Source organism: Cucurbita pepo, chromosome 11 (genome assembly GCF_057944985.1).
Source record: "Cucurbita pepo subsp. pepo isolate OVF chromosome 11, ASM5794498v1, whole genome shotgun sequence".
NCBI classification, from domain to species: Eukaryota; Viridiplantae; Streptophyta; class Magnoliopsida; order Cucurbitales; family Cucurbitaceae; genus Cucurbita; species Cucurbita pepo.
This window is the reverse complement of record NC_141808.1, coordinates 1,072,712-1,087,458: the sequence shown is the minus strand read 5'-3', so window position 1 is coordinate 1,087,458 and position 14,747 is coordinate 1,072,712. Positions and strand designations below refer to the sequence as shown.

At 34.3% G+C, this 14,747-nt stretch overlaps 3 protein-coding genes and 2 long non-coding RNA genes across 5 annotated transcripts; 2 read left to right on the top strand and 3 right to left on the bottom strand.

Moving 5' to 3' along the window:
- Nucleotides 1-501: 501 nt before the first annotated feature.
- Nucleotides 502-1,820, bottom strand: LOC111806009 (uncharacterized). Its single transcript, XM_023691329.2, has 2 exons — nt 1,682-1,820; nt 502-814 (listed from the first exon to the last, which is right to left on the bottom strand). The coding sequence occupies exons 1-2, from the start codon at nt 1,752-1,754 to the stop codon at nt 570-572; spliced, it is 318 nt and encodes a 105-aa protein (XP_023547097.2). The 5' UTR covers nt 1,755-1,820; the 3' UTR covers nt 502-569.
- LOC111806008 (protein RER1B) lies at nt 1,797-4,642 on the bottom strand. Its single transcript, XM_023691327.2, has 4 exons — nt 4,445-4,642; nt 3,774-4,146; nt 2,803-2,983; nt 1,797-2,153 (listed from the first exon to the last, which is right to left on the bottom strand). The coding sequence occupies exons 2-4, from the start codon at nt 4,121-4,123 to the stop codon at nt 2,100-2,102; spliced, it is 585 nt and encodes a 194-aa protein (XP_023547095.2). The 5' UTR covers nt 4,124-4,146; nt 4,445-4,642; the 3' UTR covers nt 1,797-2,099.
- A 3,185-nt stretch (nt 4,643-7,827) lies between these two features.
- LOC111805197 (protein RADIALIS-like 4) lies at nt 7,828-10,735 on the top strand. Its single transcript, XM_023690137.2, has 2 exons — nt 7,828-9,547; nt 10,596-10,735. Exons 1-2 carry the CDS (start codon nt 9,270-9,272, stop codon nt 10,621-10,623), a joined length of 306 nt encoding a protein of 101 aa, XP_023545905.1. The 5' UTR covers nt 7,828-9,269; the 3' UTR covers nt 10,624-10,735.
- A 470-nt stretch (nt 10,736-11,205) lies between these two features.
- On the bottom strand, nt 11,206-11,803 carry LOC111805196 (uncharacterized). The gene is made up of 3 exons (XR_002816620.2): nt 11,666-11,803; nt 11,424-11,553; nt 11,206-11,343 (listed from the first exon to the last, which is right to left on the bottom strand). It is a non-coding gene; the product is annotated as an uncharacterized LOC111805196 (long non-coding RNA).
- A 187-nt stretch (nt 11,804-11,990) lies between these two features.
- LOC111805199 (uncharacterized) lies at nt 11,991-13,399 on the top strand. The gene is made up of 3 exons (XR_002816622.2): nt 11,991-12,128; nt 12,614-12,974; nt 13,173-13,399. It is a non-coding gene; the product is annotated as an uncharacterized LOC111805199 (long non-coding RNA).
- The last annotated feature ends 1,348 nt before the right edge of the window (nt 13,400-14,747 follow it).

Sequence of the window (14,747 nt, the reverse complement as noted above, 5' to 3'; positions counted from 1 at the left end):
TCTCAAACAGGTGGTTGAATTAAGTTGGATTAAAACTCGAACGAGTAGTTGAATTAGTTTGGATTATAACTCGGTAAGTTTTTGTTTTAATAATTTGAATCTTTATAAATTCTATTAATATAATAATTAAAATAAAATTTGTTGAGAAATTATAAGGAAAATGAATAATTAAATCATTGCAGGAGAATTATTAGCATCACAAAAAAAAAAAAAAAAAAAAAAAAAAAAAAAAAAAAAAGAAGTAAACTAATTAAATTATATTTAATAAATAAGTCAACTAATTAATTTCCTATGTACGTAACATTAGAATAAATGGCTTAAAAGATAAAAAAGAACGGTAAAAAAAAACCCAATACATTTATTTAATTTTTCTTTAATTGCTTTATAGCAACAAAGAACAGGTAAAATATTTACAAACAATTTCCTCTTTCATTTTTTTTTAATTTACCAAAAGGGTCAAAATAATTTTTATTTTCCAACAAACAATATGGCGATTTTTTTTTTTTTTTTTTTTTAATTTTAAAATAAATAAAATATTCAGAGACTGAAATATATCCTACCAGCCTTAATTACTGTGCCTCTTCCAATCCCTTCAACATTGTCAATATGACTTTCCCAGCACCAGCCATGAACCTCCGAACCGGAACGGCGGCACCCGGAGCCGTAGTCGGAGACGGCGACGGCGACGGGGCTGTAATGGGAGTGGGAATCGTCGGCGGTGCGGTCTGTTGTTCAGCCAAAACTTTCAACATCTGAAATTTTCTGGTCAACCCCACAACTTTTCTACTCATTTGAAACCCTCCATTTTCGCCATCTGCAAAACAGAGAAAAAAAAAGGTAAAAAATGAACACAGAGCTATATAGAAGAATGGAAGAAGAAGAAGAAGAAGAAGAAGAAGAAGAAGAAGAAGAAAGGAGAATGTATGTTACTAAAGGGGAGTTGACCGGTGACCGATGAGGGATTCGAAGTGTCGGAGAGGAGGAGGAGGGCGGGAGTGAGGATGGTGAGAAGAGACCAGAAGAAGAAGATTAACACATAAGCTCGAGGGTTCATTGGTTGTTGGGAGAAGGGAAAGGACAGCAGACGGCGGACGGCGACGGCGGACGGCGGCGGGTGGGTTTAGCTTCAAAAGGAATATATTTTCTTTTATGCTTTAAAAGCGAAAGGCAAAGGTAATGAATTAGCTGGCCATGGGGTTATGCTTATTGCGCATGTAACAATTTTTTATTTTCAATTAATCTAATAAGAGAAGTCAAGTTAGTTAGTTGAGAACTACCTGTTGGGAAGGTTTCCATCACTACTTAATAACACAAGTGGATGGATAATCTTTTTCTTTTTTCTTTTTTCTTTTTCAAGAATTAAATAAGTTGAAGGTTTTTCTTTTGGGTGTTTCCTTCTCAAAGAGAGTTATTGTTTCTAGCAATTAGGTCATTTTGTTGGTCAGAGGAAATGGTTTTGATTCCTTTGGTTTGCTAATTTTCATGCTATTCTCTTCTTCTTAGAAGTTTTCTATTTATGGGCTTAAATGAAAAGGAGTGAGAAATATTCAAATTTCTAACATATTAACCAAAATTAAAGAAAAATAAAATATAATGGAAACTTGTTTGAAATAAAATAAAGCAGTCCAGAAGCACGCCTAGATTGTTTATAAAAACAGACAAGAAGCAGCAATTCTCGAACCTGGGAGAGCCCAGAAGGCCAGTTCCATGTCTTCTTGTCTTCTTGTCATCGTCTCAAACAAAACAACAAACATTATCACTTTGCCATTTTAGAGCAAAAGACTGACAGGAAAACGAGAACCCAATAAAAATATTAATTGGACATTTCATTTTTCCCCATGATACAAACCAAAAATTATATGCCATATTCTATAGTAATAGAGCCTATAGTCCTAAACAAGATAAACAGGAAGAAAAACTAAGTATAGGATGTGTTGTGGTCTACAGGGAAATGAGAAAAACCTATTACAACATCCACATTACCACCAGAAGCCTGAATTCGTACTTGTCAAGAAGCATGTGCTTGTTTAGGAAACCCGAAAGAAGAATTCGAGTGCTGCACACTTTGTCTACTATTAACCAGAGGGGCAAGATGAAACTTAGTCTCTTGAAACGCCACTGCTACTTGCAGAAGACCTCTTTCCCGAATATCTCTGCCACAAAGCAAAGGAGAAAAGTTACAGGCTTTTTCTTTCGGACTTCCCATCAAGGTTTTTAAAATGCGTCTACTAAGAAGAGGTTTCCACACCCTTATAAAAAATGTTTCGTTCTCCTCTCCAACTCTTTTGGGATCTCACAATCCACCTCCCTTCCGGACCTAGCGTCCTCGGTGGCACTCATTCCCTTCTCCAATCAATGTGGGAGCCCCAATCCATCCCTCTTCTAGGCCCAACATCCTTGCTAGCACACCACCTCGTGTCCACCCCCTTTGGGGCTCAGCCTCCTCGCTGACACATCACCTAGTGTCTGGCTCTATTACCATTTGTAACAGCCCTAAGCCCACCGCTAGCAGATATTATCCTCTTTGGGCTTTCCCTTTCGGACTTCCCATCAAGGTTTTTAAAATGCGTCTACTAGGGAGAGGTTTCCACACCTTTATAAAGAATGTTTCGTTTTCCTCCCTAACATTGCAATGTGGGATCTCACACACTCTCTCTTCTTCTTTTTTTCTTTTTTCTTCTTCTCTGGGGGACAGGAGGGGTGCTACTGATTTTTGGCCAAGTTCTCCATCTGGAGGGGTGTGTTCTCTGTATCTATGCGCTGTTAAATGACTATTTACTAGCTAAGTTCATGTTGCCTCACCCGTTTTCCAATGCTGAATGGAATATATTTGTATTTGATCATGTGCATGATTTGGCGCTTCATTGTCAGGACAAATAGAACAATCCAATAGCAAAGAAGAATGGGCCAAAAAACCGGAACATCAAAGAGTGAGAAGAAAGTCATGAAGAATGCAACACAAAAGGCTTTGGTGATGGCGTACCTGAAAATAGAAAGGGAAAAAGGTTTAAGAGTGTTCATTTAGTAATCAACACAACTAAATGATATCAGTATCTGATACTGCACATTTCACTCCAAGATCATGCAATGATAAGAATTTGCTATAATTTGACACTTGAATAGTCTTAAGAGTCCACTGTAATCATCAAAGCAAGCCAGTATGTAATGCTGCACAACTCACTAATAGTATCTAATGCAGCTATACTTCACAATTCAATTAATGTCCATCCTCAAGAAATGTCAAGTGTATGAAATAAGGATGACAATTGACAAGAAAAAACGTGTCCACCACCAAAATCATCAAAATCACCGCATTTCCATGCAATAACAAGTATTTTGCAATATGTTTACACTTGGAAAGGAGCAACTTACAAAAAAAAAACGTTAATACGGATATATCTTCCAAATACAAAGCCTGAAATACATACGAGCCTATAAAATAAATATAATTCTTTTCCAAGTGCAAGTTATATATAGATAGGTATAGATATACGCGAATTGTTTCGATATAACTTTTTTACAAACTGGGTGATGTCCTTGGAACTTTATCTAATACAATTAAATGCATTCCAATTACAACATTTCGAAATAAAGAGCGAGAAAAGAATACCAAGTGCTTCATCATAAGATAGTTTCCAGCAATGAAATCTTTTCAATTATTGCTAGAAAAAACCAGAACAAGTTACTTGATAGTTAGCCAAAGCCATTTCCAATGTTAAACGCAATGAAATTTCAGTCGAAGTTACCAAAGTAGCTAAAGGAAAGAGGAATACCAAAACTTGAACTCCGGAAGTCGGCGTATGAACGGCCTAAACTCATCAGAACCTTTAGTAGGCAAGGAAGCTCCTTCTAAGACGTCGAGTTCAGGATCAACCTTGGGCGATAGAAAGCCAATCAAGAGATTCAAGATATAGATTCCCAAGCCATATGAAACAACATAAAACCCTTGAACATAGAAAACACGCAACACATAAATTGCTGCAACAAGAAGGGTTCCCAACCACCTCTGGACAGGGTGAGGAGTGGATCGATCCAAGTAATACTGAAACGCTCTGGCAAAATCGTTTCTCCACTTGGCCAGAGGAGCTACTGCAGAGGCCGCGTCGTCCCCAACTCCTTCCATAAAAATATATCCGCTAATAAATCCTTCAAATCATAAAAGGAACGGCATTAGGATAATAAAACACGATCAACAGCAGAATAAGAGCATCAATCTCATCAATTGCCCAGAACAGCAAAAGTCAAATGAATTGTGAATCTACAGCTTCCTTTCATTTTTCATAACCAGAAACGAAATGGCAGTATCCGAACTATTATCAATCGAAGCCCGAAAGCAGTTGGCTTATAACAACAGAAATGGAATCGGAAATGGCAATAGTTCAGTAAATCGGAGAATTAGGGTTCAGAAAACAAATTGAGAAAGAAGCAGAAACCGAAACCTAACCTTGAAAACCCGAAAAGCAAGGGGAAGAACAGTAAATGGATGAGAAGAGAATAGAAGAATTGAATCCGTATTAGGGAAGTAGCAATGATTAATGAAGTCGATTCCGTTGCCTCGTTTCTCAATCGCTTCGATTTTCTTTCCGAGCTTCCTCTGCGATAAAATATTCCCCCTATTTTTCAACAGGAATTCTTTTCTTATTTTTAATATTATTTTCCTATTATCATTTATCTCTCACCTCGCCTCTCATTTTCTGACGGAACGAGTTTTTTTTTTTTTTTTTTTTTTTTTTTTTTTTTTTTTTTTCATCTCCAGAAAATGATTTAATTAAGTTAACAAAATGAATTTAAACCGGGATTTGTAGTCCATTATCATCCATTTGTAATACTCCATTCATCTTACGAGAATACCTATAAAACAAGTCCTTATTAATTTATTTTTTATCACAATCTTTTTAGCTATCTATTTTACTTTTTTGTTTTTTGTTTTTTCGATTTTGATCTCACTGATGTATCTTATAATTTAGTATATTTAATTGTATTATGTCTGATATAGTAAAGAAACAGAGAAGCTCCATTTGAGTAAAGAACTATGGTATATTTCACCATATTATGTCTTGTGTGGTAAAGAAACAGGGAAGCTCCTCTCCATTTGAGTAAAGAACTATTTAATTTTGAAAGACTTGTTATCAAACCATAGAGATATCTTCTCTTTGTTAGATGAAGACGCTCTCCACAATGGTATGATATTATCCATTTTGAATATAAACTCTCGTGGCCTTGTTTTAGGCTTCCTTAAAATGCCTCATACCAATGGAAAGTATATTCTTTGATTATAAACTCATACCAATGGAACTTTCATTCAACATTCTTTATTTTTTACTAGGTTTGTCTTCAAATACCCATATACACTTCTTCCACCTTCACTATTGAGAAGAATATTTTTCTCATAAAGTTGAAATAATTGGTCCATTTATATTTGTTGCGATAGAGAGGAGTACCTGAGGAGTATTTAACCATCCACATCCAACAATGCCTTTTTTAAGAGCTTGTGACTCCTCCAGAGTGGATGCTTTCCATTGAGATGTCTTCCTAAAGCTTCTTGAACTGTGTTGGGAGTTTGTGTTCAATCTAAGTGTGGTTATCTTACACTACTTCTGTCATCTCTTGCATCATTCCAAGGACTTGAGGATTTTGGTTTCGATCTTGACTTTGTTAAGCTTGTGTATCTGCAAGAATAGCTCCAACCCAAAAAGTTATCAAAACATGAGATGTGAACATCAGTGAACATATTACTTCAAGAACTGTGTTGACATTAATTGGAGAGGAGAACGAATAACTTCTTATAAGGGTATAGAAACCTTCTTTAGTAGACGCATATTAAAACCATGAGGGGAAGCTCAAAAGGGAAAACCCAAAGAAGATAAAGTTCAGATTTCCCAAGACAATAGTATCACATCATAACAAGATTAACCCGAAGAGATTCTTGTTTGCACAATCTTTATCTCATTTAAGTAGAGCTTTATGTTTGTTCCTCTATGGGCCGTTGTATGGCTTGCAGGGGTGTCTGAGGCAATAGTTACTATTACCTCCTCATGTAAGTATTACTTAGTTTAGTAGTTACGTCACTGCTATATGTTGTTATCAATGCCAGCAGTGATTGCTTATCACCCTACTCGGCAGTAGGTACTCGATAAATACCATTGCTCTTGAACACTTTTACCTATGATAACAATTCTCCTTGATGTGTTCAATATTTCTCTATTCTCTCTTTCTTTCACTTTGTCAAAGTTATACTTCAAAAGAACGTAATTGGTATCAAATGTAGAAAAGCAAATACACAAAAAACAAAACACAAAACAGAAGGCGCTACTTCGTCTTAAACACTCTTTACAACAACCCTATCAAATAAAATCTTTCTAAATATTACCATTTATTTTTAAGAACAGTGATTCAAAATCAACAAAATCTTAGGGCATGATATTTAGATGAACACGACTCTCTACAATTGTATGATATTGTCCACTTTGAGCATAAGCTCTCATGGCTTTGCTTTGAGCTTCCCCAAAAAGTCTCATCCCAATGGAGAGAGTATTCTTTATTTATAAAACCATGATCATTCTCTAAATTAGCCGATATGGGACTCTCATCATCCAACGCTTAGTATTTTTTTAGTATATTTGTGGGTCTTTAGACTAGTTTGCGTGGACTATTTCACTAGAAAACTACCTTAATTACCATATTTAATTGACTAAAAACTTGTAGAATATTAAATGCTAAGAATATTTAACAGGTTAGATTTCAAGTTCTCACAGTAAAATGTTCAATTAAATGCATTTACTTCAAAGTCATCTCATTTAGAATGAAGTTACCAATATAAAATTAACTTTTCAAATTTTCATGGGTAAGAGTGTCCAGGGAACGTAAAAGCAGAGTCGGAGTGCACTCCGGAAAAAAAGGTAGGAATTTTGTATAAATCAACCAAAAGGGGACCTATACAATTATTCTTACTATTGGCAGTTAAAAACAATAAAGCATATATACTTCCAGAATAAAATCAAAGAAATGCAGCCAAGTTGTGTTAATTAATTATTATAAGAGAAATATCGATTAAATCATTGCCCAACATGCTAAGAACTTTTTATTCCTGTCCAAACATTTCACCATTTACATTGATAGTTATAAGAAAATCATATTGGCCTTTTCTTTCTATCCTCTGGAATAATCAAGCATGAAGGATTTCTTCTATCAATATAGATTCAAAATTATAATTGTGCCTAGAAGGATTCCAATAGTTGAAGATTCTTCTCAAAGAGGGAGATTTATCAAAGCCAATGCAAGTTTCTACAGAACAGTTAAAAAATACCAGGGATTAAGCTTTTAAATTCGTGACTAAATATATATTTTGGTTAAAGAATGGTTAAAAAAATTAAGAGTATTAATGAAATTTTTTTAATTCAAAATTATTTTTTAAACTTTTTTTTAAAATTTAAAAGTATTTTTGAAAAAATATATAAAGTTGGCCCATTCAAAGCCAGGGCCGTAGAATAACATTTGCTACTGCAAGCAATATATTTTTAAAATTTCCAGGAAATACTTTGGTCTAAATAATAGTGCTGTTAAATATAAATTTACTCCAAGTGGAGCAATAAAACTAAATCCAATGAAATCAGATAAATAGATTATATAACATATAGACGGATTTTCTTTTTAAGAAAAGGTGTTGCATACTTCGAGAGGCAATCTAGAGATGTAGTTGACTAGCATATTTGGCCAAAAAGTTGCATATTTTTAATTACATCTTACTTTAAGTGGACTGTTTGGCCGTTTAAGATTGGAACCTGAATCTTAATTTAGTGGGCTACTACAACTTCTTTAGCACTTTAGCACGGACTTTGGAACCCCTTTCCTAATAAAACAATCTTTTAGCCAATATTTTTCTGAATATCTAGGCCGTGTAGTTATAAAATCCTACCCTTAATGTCCATGAACTCTAATACATTTTCCACCAAAGTTTTAATACTTTATGTAATTAATTTTTTTTATGTATTATTTAACCCATTAGTTATTGTACATAATGGGGAGAGGGAAATGCAACATCAAGAGAGCAATTAGACTGAAAAAAATAAACAATAATAATAAATTCCAACAAAAATTATTCCTAGGGAAAAACCAAACGCTTATGACCGAATAAAAAGATTAATAAAAAAAAGAAAAGATAGCACGCAAACATTTTTCAGTAATAAATGAATGAACAAGAACCATTTCTTTTTATATAAAATTTAAGAAATAAAATAAAATATTTAAAAGCGAAAGATTATATGTTTATAAAGTACGAATAAATGTATAAAAATAAAAAATAAAGAAAGTCAGTCCTTACATATTATTTCTTTTTAATCGATAAATAGATATGTATGCTAACAAGATTTCCCAAGTCCGAAATAGGACTTTGGAAACAGATTTTTTTTTTTTTTTCAAATAATTAATCAACCAACAAGAACCAAACTATTCTTCAACAACAACAATAATAATCAAGGCCGCACAATTTGTTATATAAAATTTAGGAAATAAAAGTGAAAGGCTAAACGCACAGTACTTTTTAGATTCTTGTGTCAATTTTTCTTCCTCCTTTCTACTTCGCATCACTAAAAAGTTTCCATTGCTAAAGAGCCTATCGAATGGGGGCATTCTATAGGCTCTTTTAAAAGTTTATTTGAACATCAAAGCTAATGTTGCAAAAAGAGCTAGTACCAATGGTGGCCGTTTTTTCCGGTATAAAAAAGTAGTGTGAAAGATGGTCCTGCGTTCTTGGCTTAAATTTATTGCAAGTGGCGGAAGAAAATATGCAAGGAGGGCGAACCAACAATCCAAAGACCAGCTACAGAGAGGGAAGGTGGAAGTTTTATATTGAAAGCAGCATCTGTGTGTTATTTCTTAGGCTAAGAATTGGATCTAATCCCTCCACCAGCCTATAAATTCTCAAGAATTTCCCATTGCTGATGACGTGATGATATTATAAGAGACAAAAAACAGTGTTTGAAAAGATTTTACGACCCGTTTGGTCGGTCACTTGCACTACCTCAGGCAAAGGGAATCACCCTAAAACGCATTCTTCAACTTGTTTAATCCCACTACCATCACCTTGAGTGTATAAGAAGCACTCAGAACCCACATTTTCACACCATAGCTTGACTTAGCCATCTCTTAAAAGGGAGCCCAGGTCTCCTTCTTACCATATTTTTTGTTCCGTGCGGCTTTCTTTGCAGCATTTTCACCTACTTAGATCATCTTAGCAGTTCAAAGCTTTCCATCCTAACTTCATTTATACAATGGCAACAAGCCCTTTTAAATCTTCAGGCAGTTCTAGCTCCTCGTGGACGCCTAAGCAAAACAAAAAATTTGAGGACGCTCTGGCTTTATATCCCGAGGACACACCAGACCGGTGGCAAAAGGTGGCCAGGACAGTGGGTGGAAAAACAGCTGAGGAAGTAAAAAGGCATTATGACATCCTGGTGCAAGATCTCATGCATATAGAATCTGGAAAGATACCTCTCCCCAACTACAAGCCCATTGTATCCAACGGTACAGTGTATGGTGATGAGCAGAGGTAACGAGCTTTCTACTCTTAGGCGTCTTTTTTATGTCACATGTCAAGTCTCTATCCTACTTTCATTCTCGTTAAGTCATCAAGATCTCTGAGTAGTTAGCTCATAGGGGAAAAGACCTTCAAAATAACGTGATTCATCTTTGCTAGGAGAACCAACCTCCCAAAAGAACTCGTAAGAGTAGAACTAACTTTATTTATCTATATACCATAAAACTTTCCTTTCTGAGTAGATGTTAGACCTGTTTGAATCATTTATGCATTGAAAGTCAGAAGCTAAGCTGTAGTCAGGTTTCTAATATTGGATGAAAGTCTCACATCAACTAACTAACTTAAAAAGTGATCATGGATTTATAATCAAATAATACTATTTCTATTGGAATGAATCCTTTTGGATAAGCCCAAAGCAAAATCACGAGAGCTTATGCTCAAAGTGTACAATATCATATCAGTGGGAAAAGTCGTGTTCATCTAACATCTAATAGTTCCATAGTTCCAAGAATGACTGCAAGGTTATTTAAAAGGAAATAATCATTCCCAAATGAATTTCTACGAACAGTACGTGGGCGGAGGAGAGAAAGAAGATGCTATTTCATCTTCTTACGAAGTAGCTTGTCCGCGTATCCTAACGTACCACGCTCTCTTTTCCTACTCAAGTAGCTACAACTTAAACCCAACACCGACAACTCTCATAAAAATATTGTTTTTATAAGGCTTCATGCTATTCCTATTCATGCATTCTCACTTCCCCTTTCTAAGAAAAAGACAACGTGAAACCGAATCTCCCATGCTTTAAATTACATGCACATGGTCCTGTATTTCTGAGTTCAGACATCTACGTATTTATAAATCCCTTCTTTAACATTTGGATCTACTTCAGTACTAATTAAAGAACTTTTAAGCTAACGTGGGTTGCGTTAATTAAACATCAAGTAGGCCCAAGAACTCGCCGTGAAGTATACCACTGCCTCCTAGTAGAATTAGTTGCCCATATATTCACATTTAGAAACATTTAACTAATCTTTCTATTGTTCTCTTTGAACTATTGCAGGCTCATGAAGAATCTAAAGCTCCAATAAAGAAGAGGTATTATACCGATGATATAATAAGAGCTGCAGAAGCGTTGTTCTCGATAATTACGAGAATATGCTTCGTGTCAGTGTTTCTCTACTTTCCCGCTCTGTTTGTCCTTTCAAGCATATAATGCTAACCTGTGAAGCCAACTAAACTATTGTAAGCCTTAACCTGTTTCTTCAAGTACCCAATAATGCTGCTTTTGTGTACTAGTGTGAGTACTGTTTCATTCGCTTTCCAATCATTATAAAGGAGCATCTTGCACCCATATTTTTGCATCACAATCGAACTACAGAGCTTAAAAAATTCACAAATATTTATAAAAAGGTTTGTCACCTGACAATTCGAACTGTAAAAAGATGATGTATCACAGAGTGCACCAATTATTTCAAAAGAAAAGAATATCATGCCATATATATGTTTGCTTTTTTTGTTTATACCTACAAATGATACTCCTATTCTACAGGCTAGCAAATGTTATTGTTACGTCTAATCAGTATAGAGTGGAGAGATCAATTCAATTATTTACTCACCAGCGTTTCATCAGCCAAGTGATCAACAGAACATTTAGAGCAAGAATAATAAGTGAACAAATGAAAAATAAATAGTGATTGAAGAGTCATACCGTAACTTCTTGATAAGTGTTATGTAAATTTGAGACAGAATGAAATAGCTTCTTTACTAAAATCTGTGCAAGAAGATGACCGTCAAACCACTTCAAAATTCTGAGGTAAAAAAGAAACAATAAATTTTGAGGAAGGTTATGGATCAATGATTCAATACTAACTTCAAGCCGAACAATTACCAAATCAGTCATCGCACTGAGATCTATTCAGCCGACCTGTAGACGAGGTTGCCGCATGTAGATCCTGATAGCAGAGATGAGTAACTTTTCTGATAAAAATGGATTCAAATGACTGATCGAACATTTCATCCTGAGTTGAAAAACGAACAAAAGTTTGAGAAAAATGTGAATAAACATAAATTTCGATGTGAACAGACATCAAGAACCAGAATCGACACGGAACTGCTATTTATGATACGGACCTGTAGACGGTGAAAACAGGACGAGAGTGCAGCATGAACGCCAGGAATCCAATGGAATAAACAACGTTAAACGAGTAGCAGATGAAGCAACAATGAGGGATTGGAGGAAGAAGCCATTGAAAGGCACAACAAGCTCGAAGCAGAAGGTGGAGATGGAAGAAGAGACGATGGATTTGTATTGATTCTTCTCTCGGTTAGAAGAAGACGAATTGGCGGGAAAGTGAAGTGTGGCGCGCCAAGACGTTCAGGTCTCCCTTTTGTTGATAGCTTGGGAAGCCAGCTTAAAATCCTGACCGTTGGTCATGTATACAATTGGAAATATATCTGACGATTAGATCTCGGCCGTTGATTACGGCACATAAATACAGAGAAATGGAAGCTTACAAAAACTAGTTTCTTCTATTTCGCTTCTTTTCCTACGGCTCTCTTCAACTTTCTCCTTCTCTCAAGCTAGGGCAAAGTGGTATTCTCTCTTCCGTTCTTAATAGATTTTGCGCTCTTCTTCTTGTGCATTTGATTCTTGGAATGAGTTTTCCAAAATTTCTTCTAGTATTTTGATTCTCCTGCTGTAAATTTTCTTCGCTTTTGGGTTTGAGTTTGGGATTTTTATATTCGGTGATTGATTTAGGCGCTGCTCGTTGTATTATTATTTAGCTGATATTCTCGTTCAGTATATGTTGTGTAAATTCTCTTCAATTTTGCGTTTGATTTTAGGTTTGCGTCTGTTACCTGTGTATTGAATGGCTAATTTTGGCTCTGTTCAATGTATTCTTTATCTGTAAATTCTCTTTGATTATGTTTTGATTGGAGCTCTGTTCAATGTGTTCTTCAGCTGTGAAATCTCTTTGATTATGTGTTCTGTGTCCATTCTCTTCATTTTTGGGTTTGGATCTGTTTTCTGTGTATTCGGTGGCTGATAATTTCCCCTGTATCTGTCCTTTTTTCAAGCATTTCAGCTTGATTTGGATCTTCGCTCAGTTGCTGTCAAGAAACGCAAGGCAAACTCCAGCGGCTAAGGAACACTCATCGTATTCAGGTCTGTTCACAAGTTACTCAGTTTTTTGCATCAATATTTGGCCATGGATTTAGGGATTACTCGTCATATAAAATCTCTGTTCGTGTTATTATAAAAAATCTCTATTCATGTAATGAACACAGCTCTTATAAAGAAATGGAGATGTAGGGTATCGATCCTGTACCTCTTGCATGCTAAGCAAGCGCTTTATCATATGAGTTACATTTCCAATTCATTATTCAAATATATGTGAAACACAAGGCAAACGACATGCTCTAAGGGCGTCATACTCAGGTCCGTTTACAAGTTACTTAGTTTATTCGGCTCTTTGGTATCGATCTCGTACCTTGCATGCTAAGCAAACAACATGGAGAGACGTATCTCTTGCATGCTAAGCAAACAACATGGAGATACGTATCTCTTGCATGCTAAGCAATCACTCTACCCAATTGACTACTTCCCCAATTCATTATTCAAATATATGTGAAACAGAAGGCAAACGACATCTTCAGCAGCTAGGGAACACTCGCCATATTCAGGTTAGTTTATAAGTTACTCATTTTTTGTATCAATATTCGGCCATGGATTTGGGCCTTTGAATTTGATCCAAGCCCATCCTTCAGATATTACTCTTTTGAATTATACAAAATATTATATAAAATGGGAAAACACATCATTTCAATTATGATACAATTTATATAAATTTTCTATTCATGTTATAAACACGGCTCATGGAGATGTAGGGTTATCAATTCGCATACCTCTTGCATGTTAAGCAAGCGCTCTACCGTATGAGCTACATTCCCAATTTATTATTAAAATATATCATTTGCATAATTATAAAATTCAATAATTTAAATTGAATAAATGTTTTTAAAAAATTATTTTGATCCTAAATTATTTGATTGTACTTATTTAAAAACAATCTACCCATAAAATTGTTCTAAAGTGATTCCTTAAAAAATACCATTGTAAGTAATTTATTATTTTGCTTCATTTAATAAATATTTTATTTTTAATTTTTAAAATATGCCCGTTTTATTAAAATTTATTGGCATGAAGTATACATTTAAATGTATAGCAAAATTTCATAGACAAGATAATTTTTTTAATTGAATTTTGAATTTGAAAACACTCAAATAAAAGGGATAACATTTTATTAAAACCATTTAAAAGTATTTTTCTGAAAGAGAAAAAAAAAAGAATTTTACAATTATCAATAATTAAGCTAAACAAAAAAGTAAAGATTTTAAATGTTTTTTGAAAATAAAAAATTGAAGCTTTCACAATTTTAATCTGTATAAAACAACTCCCAAATTATCAATAATTAAATAAACCAAAAAGGCTGAAAATAACAGGTAGAGGTTTGTTTAAAAAATATTATAATGGTCCACGTCATAACTACCCATCATTTATAAGATGGGTTCGATATTTTCCGACACATAAATCTAATGTATCTTATCGTTTAATAATAATATTGCCATGCATAGATTATTTTAATAATTACAATGATTATTATTATTATTTTCTTCTACCTACTTATTAAATATTAATTTTAAAAACAGCATTAAAAAATCTTATCGTAACCATAAGAACCAAACCATCTGTATGAACTTTTTAATGATATATTTGAAAGTTTATAAATATTTTTTTAAGCATGATACCATTTTTATACATTTTTTAAAATCTTAAAAAAAATTATGAATATATTTTAAACAAAATATTAACTAAAATTAATAGAAAATGTATTTTTTAAGTTTAAAAGTATCTTTTAGGTTGATAATATTTTTATTAATTTAGTAATATAATAAATATATATATATATATATACATTCAAACGAGGTGAAATCTCGGGAAAATAAATTTAAAAAAAAAACATGGAAATTAGTGCCAAAAATGATGGATTTGGGGAACAAATCTAGAAGAAAGTAGGGTGAGTTCAGCATTTCTGCAACGATTATCAAATTAAATAAACAGAATAATCTTTCACCTTCTCATCTTTGCAACGCCGCCGCCACACTGTGATGGTCGTCGCAGAGACCACTTCCGCCGCCGCTGCCGCCGCCT

Excerpts from the sequence above, each read along its gene's own strand:
- LOC111806009 (XM_023691329.2), bottom strand. The coding sequence starts at position 1,754 with ATGTTTGTTGTTTTGTTTGAGACGATGACAAGAAGACAAGAAGACATG. Across the intron at positions 815-1,681 it reads GGCCTTCTGGGCTCTCCCAG|ATGGCGAAAATGGAGGGTTT; the intron begins GTTCGAGAATTG and ends TCTGTTTTGCAG.
- LOC111806008 (XM_023691327.2), bottom strand. The coding sequence starts at position 4,123 with ATGGAAGGAGTTGGGGACGACGCGGCCTCTGCAGTAGCTCCTCTGGCC. Across the intron at positions 2,984-3,773 it reads CTTCCGGAGTTCAAGTTTTG|GTACGCCATCACCAAAGCCT; the intron begins GTATTCCTCTTT and ends TTCTATTTTCAG. Across the intron at positions 2,154-2,802 it reads CATTCAGCATTGGAAAACGG|AGATATTCGGGAAAGAGGTC; the intron begins GTGAGGCAACAT and ends GCTTTGTGGCAG.
- LOC111805197 (XM_023690137.2), top strand. The coding sequence starts at position 9,270 with ATGGCAACAAGCCCTTTTAAATCTTCAGGCAGTTCTAGCTCCTCGTGG. Across the intron at positions 9,548-10,595 it reads GTGTATGGTGATGAGCAGAG|GCTCATGAAGAATCTAAAGC; the intron begins GTAACGAGCTTT and ends GAACTATTGCAG.